The sequence below is a fragment of the Ctenopharyngodon idella genome, chromosome 9, assembly GCF_019924925.1.
Source record: "Ctenopharyngodon idella isolate HZGC_01 chromosome 9, HZGC01, whole genome shotgun sequence".
NCBI classification, from domain to species: domain Eukaryota; kingdom Metazoa; phylum Chordata; class Actinopteri; order Cypriniformes; family Xenocyprididae; genus Ctenopharyngodon; species Ctenopharyngodon idella.
Genome location: NC_067228.1, coordinates 15,342,925 through 15,369,209, shown reverse-complemented (window position 1 = coordinate 15,369,209; position 26,285 = coordinate 15,342,925). Strand labels below are relative to the sequence as shown.

The following is a 26,285-nucleotide window of genomic DNA, read 5'->3' as shown; positions in this document are numbered from 1 at the left end:
GTCCGGAAGTTGGAGGGAAGGATTTGTAAAAGTAAAATGGTGAAAGATGGTGAAAATTTGAAATAAAATGATGGGAACAACATGCACCTTTGACGTGGACTGCACGATTTGGGGACAACAAAAAAAAAAAGAACTTTTCTGATAAAAATTGTGATTACGATTTAAAATGCAATTTAAAAAAACAACACTTTTGCTGTACTTTTTTGTATAGGCTGCCCAATTTGGCAAAAAAACGTGTTTTTATATATCTATATGACAATATAGGTATACAAAAACTATACAGATATGTAAAAATATTTACTATATTAAACTGTAAAAGTAAAATGTAATTTTATAGTTGTGCTCTAAAATAAGATTATTATATAATTTTTAATTTTAATAGTACAACTGTAAAATTACAATACTAATATTTATGGTTGTTTTAATTTCTTCATCTTAAAACATTAAAGTATCAAGATTTTATTTTGGTGGAAAATCACTACATGATCCCATGTTGACTTTAAAGGGCACCTCTTATGCCCCTTTTCACAAGATGTAATATAAATCTCTGGTGTCCCCAGAATGTGTCTGAAGTTTCAGTTCAATATACCCCACAGATCATTTATTAAAGCTTGTCAAATTTGCTCCTTTATGGGTGTGAGCAAAAACACACCGTTTTTGTGTTTGTCCCTTTAAATGCAAATGAGCTGCTGCTTTCAGCCCTCATTCCAGAAGAGAGCTTTAACAGTTCACGCTTTGGATACTCAACAACAACAAAGCTGGAGAATCTCACACAGCCAAAATGACGATTGTCAGTAGCGGTGTTCAGCCTTACATTGTTTAAACCGGACATTTCTGGATGGTTAGTGGATAAATGTGCTGGCCTTTGCAAATAAACATAGCGTTTTTAATGTATTGTCTTTACAGAAAACCTACACTGTTCTTTACAAAAGTGTGGTTATCCAGAATATAAACAAGGTTTAAAATAGACGACAGACATCTGGTCTCTAAGACAAATATAGCTTTATCAGCATTTGTTGTGGAACTGGCTAACAGGCACATCGACTGAAAGGGCAATATGCTCAAAAAAATCATGAAAAAATAAACAGTGTGACACTTACTTCTTCTGGAGGTGATAATGGATCCATCCTTGGGTAACAACTTTTTAACAAAGCCTGCCTTGTATTGCCCCTCATTCACAAAGCAGTCAGAGTGAAATGACGAATTTAGGTATATTTTGGGGTGCATTATCTTCAAAAATAAAACTAATCCACTGCGTCCTCAGTGACTCAGATATTGGGAGAAAATGAAGACTATTATGTTTACTCTCACATCCAACAACAGAACACCAGGATTGCTTACGAGACATTGCTGTCGCTACAGCTGCTGAAAATGGCAGACAGCGTACAACTCGCTGAGGGCGGAAACTATGGTAATGCAGGACTGTTGGTCAGCGGCTGTGGGCGGGGCCTTAGCAGTGTGACATCACACTGCTCAGAGAATCAAAACAGCTTGTCTAATGAGACTGCTTTGGTGTAATGGGTGGATTTTTATCATTGTAGGGTGGTTGTGCCAAAACACATTTATGTCCAAACACCATGTAAAAGTGGATTTTGCATAATAGGTGCCCTTTAAAAGGTCTTTTGTGCATAACCGGAGTGAGAATTATGAAAGATATTGATTAGTAAATGCTTTAAAACTACTTTCAGCATTTTTGCCATGCTGCATGTCTCAAAATAATGAATTCAACTCTGTTCCCTGGCACAACCGGCATCATACAAAACCAATCCATGCTACCATGCGGGATTTAATTTATATACCAGGTCTGAGCATCCGTAGCCTTGTTTCAGTCACCTGGATTTACTACGGCCACCCTGTGATTAGCACAAATATCTTGTTATATTAACAAGCATATGGGCTCACAGAGTGAAGCCACAGCTAGACAGCTGGGATATTGTTTCCCTGGATGGAGCTGCTCTGGTCTTTCCATGTGCCACAAATGCTCGCTGTTGTATTCATGGAATTCACAAAGCTCAGAGCTTGGATCCAAATAACAGCTGTTACTGATACATATGATAGACCCATGAATCTCGCTTTGTTTTGTCCAACCTAATCACTTAAGGCAAACTTAAAAAAAAGCTACAAGGAGAGGCAAATAGGAGCAAGCGGAGAACATACGTCACAGGCTAACGCTCTTTAAACACGTCCCAGAGGACTGATATGGTGAGGTCATCAATTTTCCACTTTGTTTTAATGCATCTGAGTTTTTTTTCCATGACTTTAAATGGACTGGTAAGAAACTCATTTGAGGCATGCAAAGTGCTACAGTAGTATATGTGTGAATCATAGCATTACACAAATTCTGCACACTTTCTCTCACATTTTCTTAGCAAATAATGGTGTTAAAATCTTCAGAATTCTGTGGAATGGTTTAAATATGACAGCGCGTTAAACACAAGTTCAGAGTATTACACTCTTATTAGTAACTGAAAGCATTATCAACTAGCCAAAAATATTTTGCAAAATGAACACACAAAAAGAATTAAGTGGACAATTACGGAGTGTTCTGTGGATTTCTGCAAGTAGATACTTCGCTGGCCTATAGGCATATACAGTACAAGATGACAGTAGAATCCACAACACTGCATATGTGTCTAGGCTATTTTTGGTAACATAATGAGTAAGCTTTTATCACATCCATGTAAAGTACTACAGAAGCAACAGAAGAAATGAGCATTTATCAACACAAAAGGTAATATATGATCAGAAATAGCTCATCTTAAAGGGTTAGTTCACCCAAAAATGAAAATAATGTCATTTATTACTCACTCTCATGCCGTTCCACACCCGTAAGACCTTCGTTAATCTTCGGAACACAAATTAAGATATTTTTGTTGAAATCCGATGGCTCAGTGAGGCCTCCATAGCCAGCAATGACATTTCCTCTTTCAAGATCCATTAATGTACTAAAAACATATTTAAATCAGTTGATGTGAGTACAGTGGTTCAATATTAATATTCTAATATTCTAATATTCTAAAATTCTAAATCGACGAGAATATTTTTTGTGCGCCAAAAAAAAACAAAATAATGACTTATATAGTGATGGCCGATTTCAAAATACTGCTTCAGGAAGCTTCGGAGCATTATGAATCAGCGTGTCGAATCAGCGGATCGGAGCGCCAAAGTCACGTGATTTCAGCAGTTTGGTGGTTTGACACGCGATCCGAATCATGATTCGATCATAACGGTCCGAAGCTTCCTGAAGCAGTATTTTGAAATCACTATATAAGTCGTTATTTTGGTTTTTTTGGTGCACCAAAAATATTCTCATCGCTTTATAATATTAATATTGAACCACTGTACTCACATCAACTGATTTAAATATGTTTTTAGTACAATGGATCTTGAGAGAGGAAATGTCATTGCTGGCTATAGAGGCCTCACTGAGCCATCGGATTTCAACAAAAATATCTTAATTTGTGTTCCGAAGGTTAACGAAGGTCTTACGGGTGTGGAACGACATGAGGGTGAGTAATAAATTACAGAATTTTCATTTTTGGGTGAACTAACCCTTTAAAAAAGGCATAACAACTTAAAGGGATAGTTCACCCAAAAATGAAATTTCTATTATGTACTCACCCATGTCATTACAAATTTGTATGACTTTCAAGAAAAGTCCTAAAAAAAAAAAAAAAAAAAAAATTAATTAATGGATTCAGTTCAGAAAAAATTAAGGATTTGTTAATGAAATCTGGCTGACTAAATGTAGTCCATATGAATTGTGCACTAAGTTCTATGATACGTTTTAGTGTGTTTGCATCCTTAATTAGTGCATTTGTGTCCTTTAGTGCCCTTCGAAACTGCATTAAAGACAGCATGAAAAACTGTCTTTAAATTTTCCCAAAATATTCAAGAAAGTAATAAAGGCTTGGAATAGGGTTGTCAAACATCCCTTATATTGGGCCTAATTGATTTGTCCCATATGTGACCTCCTTTGCCCCATTTATTGACTGCTACGCTGATCTAATGGCCACTTACTTTCATGTATTTTTAGGAGAAGTGGAGGAAATTATGTATTCTAAATCCGACAGATACGATTCTCTGAATTGCAGTGCAAACTATCATGTGGTGCCCATCGCACGTTATAGATCAGCAAACATGATCATTATAAAGGTGTAAACGACAAAACACATTCACTTACACGTATTTGAGAATCAGAATATCAGATAGTTGATGACATAGCTAACAAGTGTGTGAATATTTTGAATAAAAAGGAAAAAATGAATAAAAATGATTAGGGCTGGGTAAAAAAAAAAATATATAAATTTCTCAATTTTAAGCGATTCTCATTTTTTACGAACCCATATCGATTCTTAAATCCCAAGAATCGATTAGTCTAGTCTGTTTTCAGTTGATGAATGAACAGAACATGTAGCGCGCCTCTTACCAATAAATCGCAATAATCTTTGTGCTTTGTTACTTTTGATATGAAGCAAAATCTCAGATTTCAAATAATATCCATCTTATTATGAGATTCAGAAAATAAACCATTTTGGCGGTGTTTAATGTGGCGTGACAGATAGCTGTAGCGCTTCAGTTAAAGAGAAGCGGCAGACTGGAGCGCATGTGAGCATCCTCTCCTCTGCTTTAATACCAGTTACAGTGTGAAATAAACATGAATAAACATCTGAAGGCATGTTAAAAGATACAGTACAACTTACTGAAATCCGTATCATGTCTCGTGTGATAGCTCAGTCAGTGTTTCATCCGCAGAAAGACGTCAATAAAACAGCTTGTAAACAATGTCACATAACGTCACATTAACCTCAGAAAAACCATATTCAGTGACCATAAACTCATTAATCAGCTAGAAAAATGAACTCTAGAGAGCAGCATTCTGAGAAATATATGCACCATTACATATTTATTATAATTTTTAATGTTCTTCAATATTTAATGCATGTTTGAATAAATTCAGTTATGACAGCCACGATTTAAATATTTATATTTCAAAAAAACAAATTGGAGTAGAAATATGGTTATGTAATTCTAAACTTTATTACAAAAAAAAACATTGAGTGTAATTTAAGTGTTTGTATATAAATAAGTTAATTTTAACTTTCAATATTATAGTAATGTAGTACCAACTGACTCCCGTGTGTAGTTTACAGCATTAGTTGATATACTACATCCAAAATAATCGATATCGAATCGAATTGAAATCAAAATCGAATCGCAAGCATGTGAATAGAAATCGAATGAAATCGTGAAAATTGTCTCAATACCCAGCCCTAAAAATGATACATCTGTCATACAGTGCTATTGTGGCTGCGGTGTGTCACATGACAAGCATGATGTGTCGCCATGGAAATAAGGTGAAACATTCTAAAGCCTCGTTCAGACCGTCAGTCCAAATCCGATTTTTGTGCATATTCAATTGAAATCCGATCAGATTTAGCAAGTCTGAATGGCCAAAAACCACATGAAATGCGATTTTTACAAATCCGTATGTGGTTTACATTCATATGTGGTTTGGAATCCTATTCAAATCGCATTTCTGGAAATCCGTTTCAGTCTGACCGCTCTTATCGGATTTCGCGTGGTTTATGTGACTTTCTCACACAACATAAAAGTCAGACTTTGTTATTGGAAACATGTTGAAAATCGCTGCAGAAACAAGGCTGCGTTGTTGCAAAGTGCCGGACGAGCAGAAATTAGCAATATGCTATAACTGAGACATGTTTTGAGACCGGGGGAGACGACAGCACGGAATAAAGCCGCTCATACCTGCCTCCTATGTTTCTGCCGCTGCCTCACCATAACGCAGTAGCCCAGCGCCGGCGGCTACACGTTGTCGTGATGTAAATAAGACAACTTCTGTATTGAAAACCGCTCCATGTTGCAGTTGTTGTTTTTGGCATATACATACGAACGCAACGTCATTGCCATTGAAACCAATGCAGATATTCCAGAAAGCGAAAAAGCGCCATAGACACACAAATTGGATCTGAACACTTAGTGTGGACATTAAAGTTTTTAGATCAGATTCCAATCGGATACACAAATAATTGGATTTGGACTGACAGTCTGAACGAGGCTTAAAATAACGGTCGCCTTAAAAAAAAAAAAAAAAACTCAAGCTGGGGGTTCAGCTAGAATATTTTAAACTTGCGTGTGAAAAGGTTAATATTTTGGCTTTCTTCAGGGAAAAAAAATAAATAAATTACAAAATCAAAAATTTGAGCCAGGAAAATATCTGAAATTTGGTTGATATGACACAGAATGATCCAAATGTGTTTATGTCTGAGAACCTTTACATCTTTTAAACACATACTTAGGCTATGAGAAAAAGAGAACTCATAATAATAGTTGTAGTATAAAGCATAGTTTTGATAACTTTCCTTCCTATTATTCAAAAATGTTTAAAACATTCAAAATAAAGAATGAATAGGTGTGTCCTAACTTTTGACTGGCAGTGTATAAGAAAGGGAAGGAGTGGACCGACAGTGTTTTGGCCTAAACATTCCCATTGGGATTGACTGGGCTGAGATTACAGAATATTTTTACAACCATCTAGACACGTGAGAAGTTAAAAATGGTTTCAGATTCTCCAGAGACACCAAAACTGAGTGTGGGAGTCTAAAAACTATGGGAGAGCAAACTTCAGTCTTTGAAAACATGGAGTTTCACATGTGAAGCTTTGACTTAATATATAAAAAAAAATGTAATGGGTTATCACAAATCTTTGAACTTTAAATTTTTTCAGTAGCTCTGCATATATGGCATTGCTGTCATGAAGTGGATTTACTTACTGTAGAGTTAACAAAAGTTATCATGAGCATTGTAATGTTTCAAGGGAATGTCATAACAAATGGCAGTGGCCCGGGAAGTTTTTAAAATGAGCGGTTCATTCATAAATGCCTAAAGTATTACCTTCATGCTGTGGAAATATAAACCGGAAGACAGAACACAACTAGTGCAGCACTAAAAAGGGGCGGGGCTACATACGGACTATAGCTACTACAAGACATTTTGTTGTATTACTTATCATTTTAAAAGTTTTTAAACTTACATGTTACACACATACACACACACACACACACACACACACAAAGCCTACAGCCCACACATACTTTCTCAAACCCGCTTTGGGAGCGAGAGAAATAAAAAATGAACCTCCCATGTTGCTGCTGTCATCGTCCAGTTAATAGGCCGACACAAGACCTGCTGCCCTTTGGCTCACTGACACGACCATGCACATCACTGTCATTATTTTACAAACTCCCACAGCTCACATTCACACCTCTTCATGTCAAACCAGTATCCACTGGAAAATATGAACCAGGGCCCAATTGTTCAAAAAAATTAATCTGGATCAGAATTATCTGGATTTTGAAATCCCATGTTTTGCTATCCAGGATCAGGTAATCTATTTTACGTTTGTGCCAGTTTTTCAAAGCAAAATAGGATTGGGTCACTCTGATTCAGATACACACTTTTTCAGATTACCAAATCTGGATTACCAGTGCTCCAAATGGGGTTATTTCACAATGTTGGCTGCTAGCTAATAACAGGCAGAAGAGTTAATGTGGGGTCACTTTAAGTGTTTTAATATAAAGAGAAAGAAATAACCTAAACAAACAAACAAACAACCTTCCATTTTCAATTCCCTTTAAACAATCAGACCCCTACAGAGGCACTAAAGGGACATGTGGTGATGGATATGAAATGGGAGAAAAATTATATATTTTAATGCTTTTGCATTCTCTCGCAAGAGTTTTGCGTTCCTCCAAGAAACTTTGTGTTCATTCACAAAAAAACTCAAGTTTTGAGAGTGAATGCAAAGTTTCTTGGGGTAACGCAAAACATTTGTGAGAGAACGCAAAGGCATTTTCCACCCATCACCATGTCCCTTTAGAAAAAAAACCTTATTTGTGAATTCCCATCTTAATTAGTTAATGTAATAGTTATCTAATAGTTTAGTTATCAAATAATATATTTTACCTAATAGTCGTTTATAATTACATTTATAAAAGTAATATATCAGCAACACCATATGATGAAGTAATGTGTTAATTTTCAGCAAGGTGGGCAAAGACCTTGTACAATGTAACATTTGCAAGATTACAATGGCATATCAAAATTCAACATCAGTGATGCTGCAGACATGTCTAAAAAGCATCCATCACTTCTAGTGACAGACCTATATGAACAAGGCCAATTACACAGGGCTGAATAGTTGACAAGTACCCACATCTAGACATGTGGTTCCCTACTCTAGTGGCATTACAACAAATTATATTGCCATCAACACTACAAAATATACTTGTCAGCCTTAATGATGATAAAAGTTAACTAGCAAACAGCAGGTGTTATGAGATACCTCCGACTAAGTTTCCTTTTTAGCCGAGCGATGGAGTTCATGGGATGCAAAATCAGTTTCTTTAAAGTCATCATGGGATATTTTCTATAGCCTAAATATTAATACAGTTGGTTGATAAAAGAGGAGGGAGAAAAAAAAGTATAATCAAGGCAACGGATAGCAGAAGCGCACATTAAATTTTCATCACAGCAGTTTGAGATGAGAAAGAGCTTGGACTTTCTTCTCTGCCTCTTAGAGTATTATGGGATGGCATATTTGCACCTGTATATTTTACAAACTTATAACTGCATTTCATTAAGTAATATAGTGTTAATATAGCAAGCTTCTTGAATATTCAAAATCTGCTTTTTATGTTTGAAATGTACAGATAACCACCATAGTAATACACATGGCATGGTTAATCAAAGTTCATTGTAAGTGGCCTGTCCATAAAACATGGCCAATGCTCGTATATACTGTAGATGGTGCCTATGCAGGGACATAACAAAATGCAGACCGATGCAGACCAAATAACAAAACTTAACATAAAAGCGCGCATCTTGTGCATCAATGGACAAATACACACAAAATTATGTCAAAATATCCATCTTGGCGAGAGGGCCCTATCATAGTAAACATAGTAGGTTATGTCAAACATAGTGAACGTAAACCATTCAGAAAGAAATCGGATGCTTGTCATTATATTGGATCCGTGCATGCATTCGGTCTTAAAGTGACACCAGCCTAATCTTTGTTAACATTAATTAAAGGACCCGAGCTAACATGAACTACAACCCGAATTCCAGAAATGTTGGGACGTTTTTTGCATTTGAATAAAATGAAAACTAAAAGACTTTGAAATCACATGAGCCAATATATTATTCACAACATAGATAACATAAATGTTTAAACTGAGAAATTTTACATTTTTATGCACAAAATGAGCTCATTTCAAACTGTATGCCTGCTACAGGTCTCAAAATAGTTGGGACGGGGGCAATATAGTTGTTGTAGCATCTCCTCTTCTTTTCAAAACAGCGTGAAGACGTCTGGGCATCAAGGTTATGAGTTTTTGGAGTTTTGGTGTTGAAATTTGGTCCCATTCTTGCCTGATATAGGTTTCCAGCTGCTGAAGAGTTTGCGGTCGTCTTTGAAGTATTTTTCTCTATAGGTGAAAGATCTGGACTGCAGGCAGGCCAATTCAGCACCCGGACTCTTCTACGACGAAGCCATGCTGTTGTAATAGCTGCAGTATGTGGTTTTGCATTGTCCTGCTGAAATACACAAGGCCTTCCCTAAAATAGACGTCATCTGGAGGGGAGCATATGTTGCTCTAAAACCTTTATATACCTTTCAGCATCCATAGTGCCTTCCAAAACATGCAAGCTGCCCATACCGTATGCACTTATGCACCCCCATACCATCAGATGCTGGCTTTTGAACTGAACGCTGATAACACGCTGGTAGGTCTCCCTCCTCTTTAGCCCGGAGGACACGGCGTCCGTGATTTCCAACAAAAATGTCACATTTGGACACTTTTCCACTTTGAAAAGTCCATTTTAAATGACCCTTGGCCCACAGGACACAACGGCGCTTCTGGACCATGTTCACATATGGCTTTCTTTCTGCATGATAGAGCTTTAGTTGGCATCTGCAGATGGCACAGCAGATTGTGTTTACTGACAGTGGTGAGTGATGCTGTCTCTTCTGAGGGCCCGAAGACCATGGGCATCCCTTATGCACAGAGATTTCTCCAGTTTCTCTGAATCTTTTGATGAGGTTATGCACTGTAGATGATGAGATTTGCAAAGCCTTTGCAATTTGACGTTGAGGAACATTGTTTTTAAAGTATTCCATAATCTTTTTACGCACTGTTTCACAGCTCTGGCCATCTTTACTTCCGAGAGACTCTGCCTCTCTAAGACATCCCTTTTATAGCTAATCATGTTACAGACCTGATATCAATTAACTTAATTATGTTTCCCAGCTGAATCTTTTCAAAATTTCTTGCTTTTTCAGCCATTTGTTGCCCCTGTAGCAGGGATCAAATTTGAAATGAGCTCATTTAGTGGATAAAAGTGTAAAATTTCTCTGTTTAAACATTTGTTATGTTATCCATGTTTTATTGTGAATAAAATATTGGCTCATATGATTTGAAAGTCTTTTAGTTTTCATGTTATTCAAATTTAAAAAAACGTCCCAACATTTCCGGAATTCGGGTTGTAACAATGAACACTTGTAATGTATTAAATAATATGAACAGATACAACTTATTGTTAATTGATTTTAATAATGTATTAGTAAATGTTGAAACATTAAAAAAAACAATAATTAAAAAAAGTATTTTTCATTGTTAGTTTGTGTTAACTTAATTAACTAATGTTAACATGTAGAACTGTATTGTAAAGTGTTACCATTACAGTTAACAGGTTTTTGCTGTAGCATTTTTTGTAGCAGTTTTTTCTTTAAAGACTATTTTGCATAAACTGTATAAATAATGTGCTGAGTTCCGAATCATAATAAAATGTTGCTAAATATACTACCACTCATTTTCATTTTTCTCAGCTGGTTTGTAACAATACAAAGTACCCACAAACACTGTTCAAACTCCATTTCAACTCCACCTACCAAATGAAAGTTCACCTATAGTCCAGTAAAAGATTAGTTTTCAATTCTGGTCCTGGGGAGCCACCCTTATTTCTACTTAATTCAGATAAATCACCTCTTTAGCTAGTTAAGATAAGATAAGAGAGACAAGATATGCAGAGCAATGAGTGCAGTAAAGTCATCATTCCGGACAAATACTTCATTCTCAGGTCACGACTTCCAAGGCCAAAATGGCGTTAATTACACCTTTTCTAGTAAAATATGTCAAGAAACACGTCATATCTCACTCCAACAGCAAGCAACTGCTAGAGTGAGTAGCAAATGAAATGCCTGTTACATCAAACTTGAAATCTGTTCCTTAGTCACTAAGACCCAGTTATTTACAAAACAATGGCATCTGTTATGTGGGTGAGCTTTTTTTTTTCTTTTTTTTTTTTTTGCAAAGACCCATTTTATAGCATTTCTTAATAATGAAAAAGTAACGAAAAACATTATTCACATACATGTACACATGCACTTACGTACATACACATACATGTATGCATACTATACATACATACACATTATTCAAACATTTATCATTGCTTAGCACTATAAGCACCACTATTAAGACTACAATCCCCTGTCTGGAAATTAAAGTCACAGTATTACATTATAATTATTATTATTACTATTATAAATAATGTCCTCACACTTCTGTAAAGCATCATTTTTTTTCAAGACTGTATAACAACTCTCAACCGCAATGTGATGTTTTCTTATTTTAAACAAACCCTGCCATATGTTTGAATACTTTACCTGCAAATTTAATTAGATTAGATCTAGTCCACCAAGTATTTATGCACATTTCTAACCTTGAAATAGAACGCATATACAAACCTGATTAAAATCGCCTCACACAGATAAGGACAGCGGGGCAACAACAACAAAGATGAAACAAACTCTTAGTTTATATTAAAATGATTTTAATATTAGCAAAAGAGGTAATTTGCCTGTCACCAGTACAATGATATAGAGTTTCTCTTCCTGGAAAGTGGAGAGAGAGAATATGAGTAGTTACTTATGCTCTTTGAGTAATGTCAGAAAGAAAAGGGAAAAAAAAAAAAAAAAAAAAAATATCAGTACAGTTCAGGAAAGCACTTATCACATTTGAGTGTTTTACTGACTAGCTATATGTTCCTCTTGACTCTGTGTCATCTCCTGAATCTATACCAATCAGTGCTCTTTGAGCTGTTCTACAGAGCTAAATTCCTTTAACAACATGATTTCACCAACGGTTCGTGGAACATGTTTTAGCTACAAGAGTTTGAGTGTTCTCCACACCCTAGCTGTATGTAAAACATTGTGAGAAATGGCTTATTTCTGATTGCCATGCAAAAATGAAAATGAAAACACTGCCAACTGGTTTCCCTTCAGTATCATTTTGCAATAGTGACAGTGCTATGGAAAGGGCTGGGACAACTTTTGAAGACTGTTCAAGAAACTGACGGTGAAAATGAGCAATGATGCAAACATTGGAACTGGCTTAGGACCTACAATTTATTTCTAGAGAGAAAAAGGCATCTGCTTCTGATCACACTAAATGACTTAGTTACAAGATACTAAAGCGTTCAGGTTTATCAACTACTTTTGTCAACAAGAAAAAAGCAGAAGATCAAGTAATGTACGAATATGGAATAGTTCTTATCTCTACATAAAAACCTGGAATTGTTAATAATTAGAGAAATACAATGGCCACAAAAACTTGGTACTTGGCATTTCTAAACAAATGATTCTAGGCCTTTTCTCAGAACTTCACCTTTAGAACATTTAGGTATAAGTAATTGCAAAAATTGCTCAAAAAAAAAAAAAGTGATGTATGAACTCCGTTCCCTTCTAGTTAAAGGGGTACTTCACCGTTGGGAAAAAGGGCTTTCAATAAAATTTGGCTGCCTATGCAGTAAAACAGCCAAAAAATAATTAATTAATTAATTAATTGGTGCTACCTGAAAAAAAAGACTGTTGTCTTACCTTTTGCCACACCCATAATGCATTGGGCATGTTGCCATCCAAGGCCACTCCCACTTATCTATGGTTACAATTGACCAGAGTCAAATACTGCCTTGCTTTAGTAGGAAATACCACTTAGCAAACTTTTTGTCACAATGGTGTAGACTTGTATTGTTCTGGGGTGCAAGAATTCAAAGAGTAAAGGTTTAACTTTATTTGCTGACAAATAAACGTGAATTTACTTGTGAGAATGAGTAAACATTGTTCATTTACATATATGCTAACGACACTGTGACAATACAAAATGGGTTGAAAGTAGTTTGTTGAAGTTTGAAATTTTAACATTATAACATTTGACCTTTGTTTTTCTAAAATATTAGCCTGGAGGTTGTACTTTCTTTTTCTGTTTTTTTAAACAAATGCCAGTTGCTTTGATATTATTCCATGTAATGCAATGATTTTTTCAAATGAAGTGTCCAAATACATTTTTAATGAAAAATGAAAAAAGTGGGCCACTCACACAGCAGGTTGACACTAAAATTACATAAAAAACATGTTGACTATTACATCCAGTACATTCAGCCTGCCATGTACAATTATATAATTATTGTGTATACATGATTTGACACTATGTGGGTCTAAAAAATACACAGTTTGTAGGCGTCAACAAGGCCCATTTTTGAGAGCAAATTAGAAAAAGATGGGTGACAAATAAAGGAGAAACAGAGGGTGGTTCTGCAATAAAAATAACATGCTGAGTTTGGTTTGAATCAGGATGCATTCCAGAGTCTCTACAGAAATAATCGGCTCCACGCGTGACACATCTCGCATTCATCTTGTGTGAGACCATTACAGGAGTGAGCAGAGAGTGGTTGCTAAATATTGACAAAATATCAACAATGGAAACAACCCGCTGTCTGCCAATATATTAATCCAAATCCTTTTTTAATTTCATGTAATTCATCAATAGAGGAGTTTCCAGAACTGAAAACGTGCACATTGAGATCTCATTACGATAGTTAAATGAAATTTGCAAGAAATTAGTCAACATGGAAAATATTTTGAAAACCGTAAAGTTACGCAACTAAATGGCAATGGAGATGGTTTACTCCCTCAAGTCAAGAAACACTCCTGCCTTTTAACCATCTGATGTACACATGAGATTCCATTAAAATACATGCAGCTGCACATGATAGTCTTGAAGCTTCATAAAAACAGCAGAAATCTGACATCCTTTCTCCTCTTATTTTGGGAATAGGGTGTAATTTTGTCAGCACTAAGCACCAAACAGAATTGCAAAAATAATGATTGCTTCCAAACAGGTTTCCTAAATGTTACTTCCGGTCAATCTGTATAACGTATATAATGTACGAATTAGGCATGTGACGGTATCAAATTATCATGTTGCGATTAATTGCTGAATTGCCGATATTGAAAAGTTGCACAAAAAAAAAGTGTTGTCATAGTATAACAGGTTTAAGAACTCTTTTTGTAATAACAAAAAGAACTGAATGTTTAAATAAAATAATACAATACACCAAAAATATATAAAGTAAAATTTTCAAACAGATTAAAGTGCAAAAGAATTAGGCTATAAAGAACAACAGGTAACACTTTACAATAAGGTCTCATTACTTAATGCATTAACTAAGATTGAGCAATAGCTACATTTGTTACAGAAAGTATTATTTTTTGTTAATGTTAGTTAAGAAATACAACTGATTATTGTTAGTTTATCTCGGGTCCATTAAATAAGTTCTTTTGATTTTAGTAATGTTATTAAGCAGTAACTAAGAAATTTACATTAACTAAGAATAATTAATACTTTATAAGTATTTTTCATTGTCAGTTTGGTAATAATGAATTAACATGTTAACTAATGAAGCCGTATGTCTCAAAGTTTTACTGAACACTCAGAACATTTCTAATCATTAGGGCATGTTGTAGACCAGATTAAAATATAAAAATGTTTAAGTTTGAAACTAAATAGCCTATTAAATCTTTAAGTATTAAGTATTTGGTGCTGTGATGAACAACACTGAGATTACAAAAAATGAATGGCTGTTTGAAGCATTTTAAAAACTTCACTAGAGCAGTTGCTTTGTTTGCGGGGTTTCCGGGGTAACCGCTGCATTCTGCTGTTCCATCAGCGCCCTCTGCTGTCAGAGAGTAAACGTGCACTTTCATTCCGCGCGTCTCCTTCACTCGTTCCGCAATGTGCTTCTCATGCACGTTGGGCTTGTTTGCATCTGAGCGCGTGTCCCTTTGACGCAGAATACAATGGTGTTGTGCATTTTATACGGTTGATGCGGAAAGTATTCTTAAATGCATTATAAAAATTTTAATAATTGGTGATAAATTATTATTTACGGTATTTTGAAGTGCCAACGATAACAATATCGTGCATATTCATTGTAGTGATATATCGCATTACCGAATATCGGCACGTCTAGTACGAATACATTACAGTGCAAAAACAAAACAAAAACAAAAGTTTAGCATCCATAAGTTTTTTAAAATGTTTCTGAAAGAAGTCTTTTGTTTACCAAGGCTGTATTTATTTGATCAAAAAATATATATATATTGTGAAATATTACAATTTAAAATAACAGTTTTCTATTTTAAAATGTAATTTATTCATGGCAAAGCTGAATTTTCAGCAGCCATTACACTCCAGTCTTCCTTGTCACATGATCATTCAGAAATCATACTAATATGCTGATTTGATGCTCAAGTAACACTTCTTATTATGAATTTTGAAAACAGTTTTGCTGTTATATATATATATATATATATATATATATATATTATACACACACACACACATACACAAGATAAATAAATATATGATAAATAAACTAATTTTTAATGTGCCTCAAGATGTGGCTCCTAATAAGACAACTAAAATAAGCCACAGACTGCAGCAATTGTTTAAGCTAGGTACGGGCAGCCACCCACACACATCAGAGCTTGATTACCCTCAGATCTACCTTGACAACAGAAAAAACAATGCAAGGGGGGAGAGAAGAAGAGAGAAAAGGCCCACAGCACCAGAGGCAGTTGCACCTTAATTATCTCAATTTGAACCTCTAATGGTAAGATCGCACATCCACTGAAGGTGGTTAAGAGATGAAAAGCAGGGGTCCTCTCACAGGGAAGCCCTGAGTGCTTCTAGATGGTGTTTGTGAGAACAGGCCTTGGTTGCTAAGATACAAGAAGCACAATTGAGGGTCTGCACTTATAAGAGACATGTCAGAGTCGGATCTTGAGAGGTAACACAAACTCACTCCTACGGCTGCATTTAACAAAAAAAACCCCCAAAAAAACAAAAAAAACAAAACAAACAAACACACTTCAACATTCCCGGAGCTTACACACATGGTTGTGAGCCCCCATTTGAAACTTGTAATGTCTTCAAGTAACCAAACAAGATCTGCAATAAAGTTTGTTGCCTACTACCTCACAATACAATACACACTGAAACATAAATATATATTAGTGGACATTTCCTCGTTAAATAAAAACATACTTCTACGTCCAGGCACTCGCATAGTATTAAAAAGCCTTTATCAGAGGGGATACATATTTAAAACACCAACATATATCAATATGTCATATATCATTTATTGATAATCTAGCAGTGCTATTTTAGTCATATTTTAAGTGTTAATAGACTTATTTGCATGTCTTATTTTTATTTATCAACACTAATTTTCTTAACAGTGTTTACATTAAAATATATTCATTATTGCCATTACGGACACGCCCCACCCCCGCATACGCCCCACCTCGCGAGTACTCGTTTTTAAGACCTATCAGTACTCTAAATTAAAAATTTACAAAAATGCCCATCCCTTAAAATTACAAAAAAAAAAAAAAAAAAAAAAAAAAAAAGTGTATGTACTTGCAATTATTGGCATATTAATTTGATTCAATTGTTTAATCAATTGACAGCTCTAATTTATTATTATAATTATTAATAGGTATTATTAGAATGATGATGTAGTATTAATAATAATAATAATAATAATAATTCTTAAGTGTCATCATTAATAATGATTGTTATTTTTTATTTTATTATAATGTATTATTATAATCATAATTCTATTATTATTAGTAATAGTAGTATTAGTAGCAATAATAATATAATAATTGTATAATAATAATAATAGTAGTAGCAGTAGTAATAAAGGTGTCTTCAGTAGCAAATTAGTTTTTGCAGCAAAATTTCACTTATATTAGTCTACAACTGAATGTATGTGATATTACGTAAATCGACTACTCAGACAATGTAAATGCACAGCACAAGTTGAGAAAAAGTTAACAGTATATCAAAAGATCATCTGTGTGTGAGCTCTGCATTAGTCCCTAGAGCTGGTTCTTTATTCAGCGTGCCGCTGTGCAGAGCACGTAGTCAGCCTGGCCTGTTGGAAGGTTAAAGTCAACATGAAACAGAAGTTGTGATCGTCTTTTCTTCCCTATTGTGACATATACCAGTGAAACGGCTAAATACACGGATAAATCCTTTATAATAATTACTGCAATATTCCATAAAAAAGAATTGGCCAATTTTGATTTGATGGTGACTTTAATGCTTCCATAGGGGTTGACTCAGAAACCAAATTAATAGCAGCTCTTTCAAGAAGGACAGGGAGGACATCTGTTTTGAATTCCAGTGTGTCTGCATGTTATAGAGTGGGGCAATTCAATTAAAGCAGCCACAAACCATGTTACAGCTGGAGATGTGCCATGCAGGACTCTGTCCACCTCTTCTGTTTTCCCCCTGGGGGAAGCGTCTATGCTAGCTCCTCTAACTGGGTCCCACCTCCAGCTTTAATGAAGCACACGGGGGAAATGGAGCTAGAGATTGTGAACTGTCGATGATCTGTAAGACAATCCTGAAAAGCACCTTTGATTTGTTCTTTTACTTAAGTACATGCCGTTTTTCTTGTTGCCTGGTCTGCTGTAATGAAAGTAGAGCTGCACGATTAATCGTAAAGAGATCGCGATCTCGATTCAAGCACCCACGCGATCCTACTTTATTAATGACAACGATTCTCCCGCGTCTATTAAACCTGACAAAATCATACCGGAACGTTCAAATCTGTGTTCGTGCTGCCAGAGTCAGAGAGAGCCGTTTTGAATCACACATTAGTTATTTCTTTGTTACAAATATTCACATTATCACAGAAGTACTGAGATATAAGTTTTAAGTTAGTATTTAAACACCGATGTCTACGATAGCGATCAAAATGGAGCAAACTACTTTTGAAACGAACTTGGCACGTCAGATAACGGTTGTATCAATTACATCTAATTCCACTAGGTGGCGACAATTGACTGTTAAAAAATGTATTTGTCATTGAATCGTTCATTCAAAAGATTCGTTCAAAAACACTGATTCATCCAGCAATGAAACAAGTATTTATTAATGAGTCATTGAATTCATTCAAAACCATTTTTTAAATAATTCATTCAAACATTTTCCAGCAATTAGAGTCAGCCATTTATATTTTGTGAGAACCTCTAGTAAATTACATGTTATTTTGTTTGGTTGTATATTCAGAATCGTGGGAGAATCGTGATCTCTATTTGAAATCAAAAAATCGTGATTCTCATTTTATCCAGAATCGTGCAGCCCTAAATGAAAGGATGGTGCGGAAGACAGCTTGTGGAACTTAAAGGGATAGTTCACCCAAAAATGAAAATTGTCATCATTTACTCACCCTCAAGTCGTTCCAAACCTGTATACATTACTTTGTTCTGCTGTACACAAAGGAAGATATTTGGAAGAATGTTAGTTAACCAAGCAGATCTCGCCCCCCTTTGACTACCATATAGGAAAAAAAATGGTTGTCAATGGGGGGTGAGATCTGCTTTGTTACTAACATTCTTCCAAATATCTTCCATTGTGTACAGCAGAACAAAGACATTTATACAGGTTTGGAACAACTTGGGAATGAGTAAACGATGACAGAATTTTCATTTTTGGGTGAACTATCCCTTTAAATAGTAACTAAAAATAATTGCAAAGCGATATAATTGCAATGAATTTGCTACCGAAAGTTGCAAATAATTAACTACTCATCAGGACTTTATCTGTGCCAAAACAAGCCAGCTTTAGCTAATTGGTTTTAGAAGTGATTCCCAGTGCATTTGGAAAAAATATGTGCTATGACCTGTACATACATGTTTAAAGAAAAAAATAAAATAAAAAATCTAAAAAAAGTACTATAAATAGGACATATAATAAATAGGACTAATCAATTTGTATTGAACCCAGGATGCCCTTTAAACCTCAACCGGGGTTCTCATCTTGGCCATCATTTCTGACCTCATAAAAAGCAGAACAGATCATCACAGCCAGATGAAAGCTAGTCATCTATGAGAGCACTCCTAATACATTCTTCATCCCAGGATTTCTATAAAACAACAACTATTGGAGAGTCCAGCTAGGTCCCGTGTAAACAGAGAGAGATCTGATATGCTAAAGACAACAGCATTGTGTGGAAAGAGCAACAAACACAGCAGCCTGTTCCCACACACACCATTCAAAGAGTCTGTATTTTCAATGAAAACATAATTATGTCTGAAGATAAAGGAGTTTAAAGCACATTTACTATAAAGATGTTATATTAGGTGGAAGAGTCGAAAGATTGCAACAGAGCACAGCGGTTAAGTATACAAAATTATGAAAATCACCGCAGAGTTTACGTAACCTATTTTGAGGGCTATGTAAACTACTCACACTGATGAGAAATATACAACGTGTATATGTATGTATATATAAAATGACTGTGATGAGATTTGAATTGAATAATAAAAGGTTACCTTATATGTTACCCTTATATACTGTAAAAAAATCTGAATATTATTAGATTTTTAGAATTATTTTTAAAATTATATTAAGTTTTAATGATTATTTCAGAAAAAAATAAGACTAATAATAAAATAAATCATTAAAAATAATCCAATGACTCAAGATTGCACCTTTTTTGCACACATACATGCAGTTAAAAGCTGCAGTTACTAGTCTCCAGTACTAAATTCATTAGATCTTTGTATTAGATTGCAAGATCGACGCACACAGCACGCACCCCGCGTCTACAGTCTCCCTTCTTATATCCAACCCGGAGCGTCATGAATGAATAGGCCGCAGGTGTACAGGGGCGGAGCTCACCCTCGGGAGAAAAGAATGGACCAAATCAATACAAAGGTAAAAATATACACCAAGCTAGATAATGATAATAATAATAAATAAATAAATAAATAAATAAATAAATACAAAGGTTTGGGCCGTAACAACTGATTGAGATCACTGTATTTGATTGCATCTAAAAAAAAAAAAACAAAAGCCAATGTTTTCGTTCTTTGCACAATGTTACTGCACAGGTTATTACATAAAATATCCAAACACACATCATTAGTACAAAGAGACATCTACTGACACATCACTCAACTTAACTTGACCAAGTCACCCACTAGGGAGAAAAACCGAAGCACACAGAATCCACACACAGAATTTAAGAAAGCACACTTTAAAGTATGTGTTCGACCACATCCAGAGGCTTTGCAGAGAAAACAAAAGTGTGAGTCATCAACTTTCAAAGTGCTTTCAAAAAGACCTGACTGATAAACATTTATTCACACTTTTTTTCCCTGACTCGTTGTTTATTGGATTGGCAATTCTTATAAAGGTCTACTGAAATTCTCAGAACAAAAGTTACTAGAGAGTAAATACTGTAAATACAGCAATTGAACAATGCAGTAAACTGTCCTTCAGCAATAAAAGCATGACCAACAGCACATTATGAGCATTTTTGTCACTGCACTTTATAATTAAAATACTTTTTAAAACAATGTTAACATTATTTTTTTTTTCTATTGCACATATTTAAATCAATGTTTAAAATGTTCACTTTTTGCATAAAATGTATGTTGCACAAAACTACACGTGTATATAGCTGTATCCATTCTGCTACAACATATTTAAGCAATTACATACACTCAATAAAAGATGGAAAACACGGAGTGGAGCTGGAGAGGAGTGATTACAAAACATTCGAAATAGGTGAGGGGAAATGTCACTCCGCTCCCCTCACACACCCTGGTCCAGACTGCTAAAACTCAACGCAGGGACTGACAGCCAATGCTTGATGCTTTGGCTTATTTTATTTATTTATTTTTTTTTGGAATCTTCGTTGACAGAAAAAAAAAAATGAACGACCTAAACAAAAGTTCTCATTATTAACTTCTTGTTTACACAACATCACACGGAATTGTGAACAGAACTAAAACTAATCGCAGCCTAGTACCTACACGGTCAAATCACAACCATGCCGGACAGAGCCTTAAGTGACTGACTGAATATGTAGCCTATGTATGCAGGTAAATGATAAATACATAAATGAAATGAATTAATAAAATAAAGGGTTACTTCAAATCCAAGCAATAAAGTAATAAAAGCCTAGAATGAACTCACCTGTTTCCACAAAAAGACGTCCCTTTCGTTTAACTTCCACGAGACCACCACATGTATGGCAGACAGTATAATTCCAGTGATGACCGCTGCTCTCATCCGCACCGGCAGAAGTGTGTAAATGACATAGATGAAAAACATGGTCCACCAGATGCCTTCAGACGCGCTCCGCGGCTTCACCAGCCACACACCGATCACATGTACAGCCAGCACCAGCAAAATGAGCACATAGCAAACTATCCACATGTGATCCTGATGGAAGCCGTTCCTGTTGCACACGACAATCAGCGTGAGGATGAGTACGATTGCCGTGGAGAAAACAACCACGTAAGTGTACCTCCACTCCTCTCCTCCAGCGCAGTGGAACCCCAGCATCACCGCGCACACCAGCACAAGAACGGCCATGAGCATCGTCAAACTGCTCTGGTTGAGTCGGAAGAAGTAGCGCTGGTAAAGCCTCTCCAACTTCTCCGACTGGAACTTCTTGGATTTGAAAATATGCATCACGCTGTTGCAGCACTCGCTCATGGAAAAGTTAACTTCAGGCATGAGCTCCTCCTCTGGCTTGGACTTGGTTCTCCTGTCCTCCAAACCCAACTCCACGGACTTGGGTCTCACTTCTCCATCTCGGTACCTCGGGGACGATCGGTTATTGTTGCGACTCTCCTCTCCGTGTTCTTGCCAAGCAGACTTGGATCTGAAACTAACCCGGCTGACGGTGGTCGTGGCTCGGCCCGGTTGTCGCTCGAAGTCATCGTCCTCTCTCCACCGACTGTTGGACCGTATGAGCTTTTTGCAGGAGGATCTGGCCGAGTATGGACATCCGTTCGCCACGGACTCAGACTCGCCCCAAGCGGATCTGTGCTCCGTCCCTCCCCTCAATACAGGAGCGCCAGCGCCGGGTGGGCTCACGCTGTTAGATCTGGACATGATCTCGACTACAACATGCAGTTTATGACTACAGGTTGCGAAACATGGGGATTTGACTCCCTAATTATTTTAGTTCAAAGAAAAGGTCAGGGGGTCTTGCAAAGTTTGTTTCGTTGTAACATACGTTTCAGCAATGTTTTCAAATAACGTTTCAGTAGCCACGAAAGTTAGTCCTATAAAAACCTACGCTCGCGAACGGAAATCGCCTTTGCTTGAGGAGGTGACCATAGCAACAGCTGCTTAATAGCCGTTTTTATCCAACGATGCATAACTACTATCATTATTTATCAAATTATTATTGATTTACACGCCACGAATATAGCCTATAATGTCAGGCGCTATACGAACAGAAACAGTTCAATGACAGATTTTTTTTTCCAAAATTTGACTCCACTGAAAGTCAATGAATTATTCGTACACTGTACAAATATAAACGTCAAATCATGTATATGATCCAAAATAAATCGTTTTTACACTAAAGAGGGGCTCATTATTTTAGGGAAATGTTATATTAGTGCCAATTCAAGACACAACGTTGCAGTCAGCTGGTGATTTAAAACAAGAAAAGGAAATTAAAGTTACCTGTGAGATCTACACGTTGATCTCGTTAAAAAGTAAGAAAGTAAAAGTGGTCCTGAAGTGTTTTTCATTGTAGCATTTTGCTTACTGATTTTATAAAGTATAAGACCAATGTGAATTGAGTAAAATGATTGAAGTCAAACTCTCTGAGAAAGAGAAACGCATTTTGCTAATCAATTTTACATCATTATAAATACATAGAGGACTTTAATTAAATAGGCTATACAAAGTAGTCATTTGGGACACATCCTCAGTTGGCTAGAGCATTAGAGGACGTAAACAGCAGAGGGAGTAATTGTGCGCCACATTTCAATTCATAAACACAAACCACCTCTGGGTACAAATTACGATTCTCTAACCCCTTCTGCGGAAATAAAAACAAAAGATAGTGAACGTAATGAAAGCCCACAAGTATACAGTATATGTAAGTGGGCCTATATATAGGTTTCAAAGTTTCAGCACTAATAAAAGTTAGATAAGTTAGTCGGAGAGCGTATTTTCACCTGTCGCCGAGTAGACGCTAACAAACAGAAGTCGCGTTCGCTAGATGAGGTAACCATAACAACAGTACGCTGCTCGCGAGCTTTCCATTGCGATCAGTTTCGGACGATACGTCCATAAAGCATGACAAGAACTATTATGTATCACTTTAATATACATTTACATATCACAAATGTGTCACAACTTCAGTGTTTAGTTTAAAAAGTCTTTCGGATAACTGACATTTCGATAACTGTGCTAGTGGCGCCAAATGACAATTTGCGTTAGCACGAGATGAACCTCGAAAGATTGTGCCCCCAACTAAATTTACATTGAATAATTTAGCAGATTTCTTTCTAAAGAAAAAAAAGTTTAAAATAGCCGAAGTCACTGTATAATTCGTACACTTCTTAAAACCGCGTTGTTTAGTCCAAATCAATGAGAACTGACCCTACGCCCATCACGCTTGATCTCCACGTTTTCATGACAGGAGCAAATAGTGTCCGCAAAAGTGTGGTTTGGTGAGAGATGACCGTGCAGAGTACGACTCCATGGTGCGTGCGCATTGATGCATTGATCCACACAAGCTGTACACCTGTGAATATGTGGTCGCAGCCCACTAGATGATTACATGATCACGATTGCAGTGAAAAACTGAGCTTTCCAACGCTCCTGCATGGTAAGTTGCGTCACCCCAAGATGACCTCACAAGTGTCCTTTAGCGAAGGAGTCTTCATCCGTGCTGTGCAGATAGGTATCTCCAAAGCTCCTGGTGCAGTAGCAGCAACATCATCAGCGCTGGCGTCTAGATGAGAGATGAATTGTCACGCCACATGAGCGTCGAATCCGCCCTGCTCGAAAAGAGCTGCGTATTGACTGTGCCGGACGAGCTGCACGTCCTTTCCCTACAGATTCTCAAGACCGAAGGACAGAGGATTGATTAAGCGTTATCATCCGTTTTGGTGCTTCTTGTCTTTGTATTGCCATTCAACCAAGTATGATCTTCAGGCTCCGCCTTACGTGCGATCCTATTGGATAGTTGTTTGCACAAGTTGCCAATCATTGTTTCTATTGGTCAACTTATGTGTCAGTGCACAGCGATTTGGATAAGTGGGCGGGTCTACATTCACAGCTGTATGTAAGTGACAGTGGTGTTTGCTTGTTGTCATGTTCAGAACAATTTAACACAACATAAATTAACAAAGTAGCAGAGGTTTTATATATTTTGTAAGAAACTTACAAAATGAGGAGCATCATAAGAATTTTATTGATTGAGGTGACCATATATCAAGCTACTCCTCTGTTTCAGTTATTTTATTCTCGGTTCTCATTCACGTTAAAGTGTGGTGAGCTTTTCTCTTGTGTTTTGATTTTGTAAATGAAGATGATATATTCTGGAATATCCTACTCGTCTTCATCATCATGCTTGTCTGTAACCACAGCACCTTTGTGACATGCGAAGAGAATTAAATTTTTCTGTGACAGTCTGAGAAGACAAAAGATCTTATTGTTTGCAGTCAACAGAGTCATGCCTCCTCGGTTTTGTTTTGTTTTTTTTCATAGGTCCCATGACTCCCATCCTTTAAACAGATGAGATGCTGAGATACAAACCCTAAGGAAATTTGCTTTTAAGCTATTTTTCCCACTTTAATTCTGAACAAGCATGCTTTTTTTTAGGCTTTAAAAACTCGTGTCAATTCTAAAACCTAAAATTCTGACATATAGATAGGATTGAAGAATAACCTTGATCTCAGATTTCAAACTGTGCATATGTATTAGATAAGAAAGCTGATTTTATAGAATTTTTTGGTAACACTTTACAACAAGATCAGATTAGTTAACGTTAGTTATCATTAACTCATTAACAATGAGTTAAAGTATTTATTCATATTTGTTAATGTCAGTTAATAAAAATACAGCTGCATTATTAGTTAATGTTAGCTCTGGTTCTTTAAAGGGTTAGTTCAACCAAAAATGAAAATTCTGTCATTAATTACTCACCCTCATGTCGTTCCACACTCATAAGACCTTCATTCATCTTCGGAACACAAATTAAGATATTTTTGATGAAATCCGATGGCTCAGTGAGGCCTCCATTGAGAGCAAAGCCACTGAACCTCTCAAGGTCCTTAAAGGTACTAAAACATATTTAAAACAGTTCATGTGAGTTCAGTGGTTCTACCTTAATATAATAAAGCGAAGAGAATACTTTTTGTGCACCAAAAAAACAAAATAATGACTTTTCAACAACATCTAGTGATTTCAAATCACTGCTTCGGAGCTTTACGAATCAAATCAGTGGTTCGGAGCGCCAAAGTCACTTGATTTCAGCAGTTTAGCCGTTTGATAGGAGATCCGAATCACTGATTCAAAACAAAAGATTCTTAAAGCTCAGAAGCAGTGTTTTGAAATCGGCCATCACGAGATATTGTTAAAGTCATTATTTTTTTTTTTTTTTGGCGTACAAAAAGTATTCTCGTCGCTTTATAATATTAAGGTAGAACCACTGAACGTGCATGAACTGTTTTACATATGTTTTTAGTATCTTTATGGATCCTGAGATGTTCAGTGGCTTTGTTCTCAATAGTGGCCTCACTGAGCCATCGGATTTCATCAAAAATATCTTAATTTGTGTTCTGAAGATTAACGAAGGTCTTACGGGTGTAGAACGACTTGAGGGTGAGTAATAAATGACATTATTTTCATTTTTGGGTGAACTAACCCTTTAAATAAAACAAATACAACTTCTGATTTTAATAATATATTACTAAATGTTGAAATTAACATGAACAAAGACCTAGAAGTATTTTCCACTGATAGTTCATGTTAACAAATGTAGTTAACTAAAGTTAAAAATGGCATCTTATTGGAAATTGT

At 36.0% G+C, this 26,285-nt stretch overlaps 1 protein-coding gene across 2 annotated transcripts in view; it reads right to left on the bottom strand.

The window, feature by feature from the left end:
* The window catches only part of adcy5 (adenylate cyclase 5), an 88,015-nt gene extending 62,982 nt beyond the window's left edge, over nt 1-25,033 (bottom strand). Inside the window, exon 1 of one of the 2 annotated variants that reach the window (XM_051906330.1) lies at nt 21,423-25,033. In XM_051906330.1, the coding sequence (XP_051762290.1) occupies nt 21,423-22,349 (927 nt within the window). In that variant the 5' untranslated portion in view covers nt 22,350-25,033. The remainder of the gene's footprint in view (nt 1-21,422) is intronic. The other variant, XM_051906331.1, reaches the window with a different exon arrangement.
* Between the last annotated feature and the right edge of the window lie 1,252 nt (nt 25,034-26,285).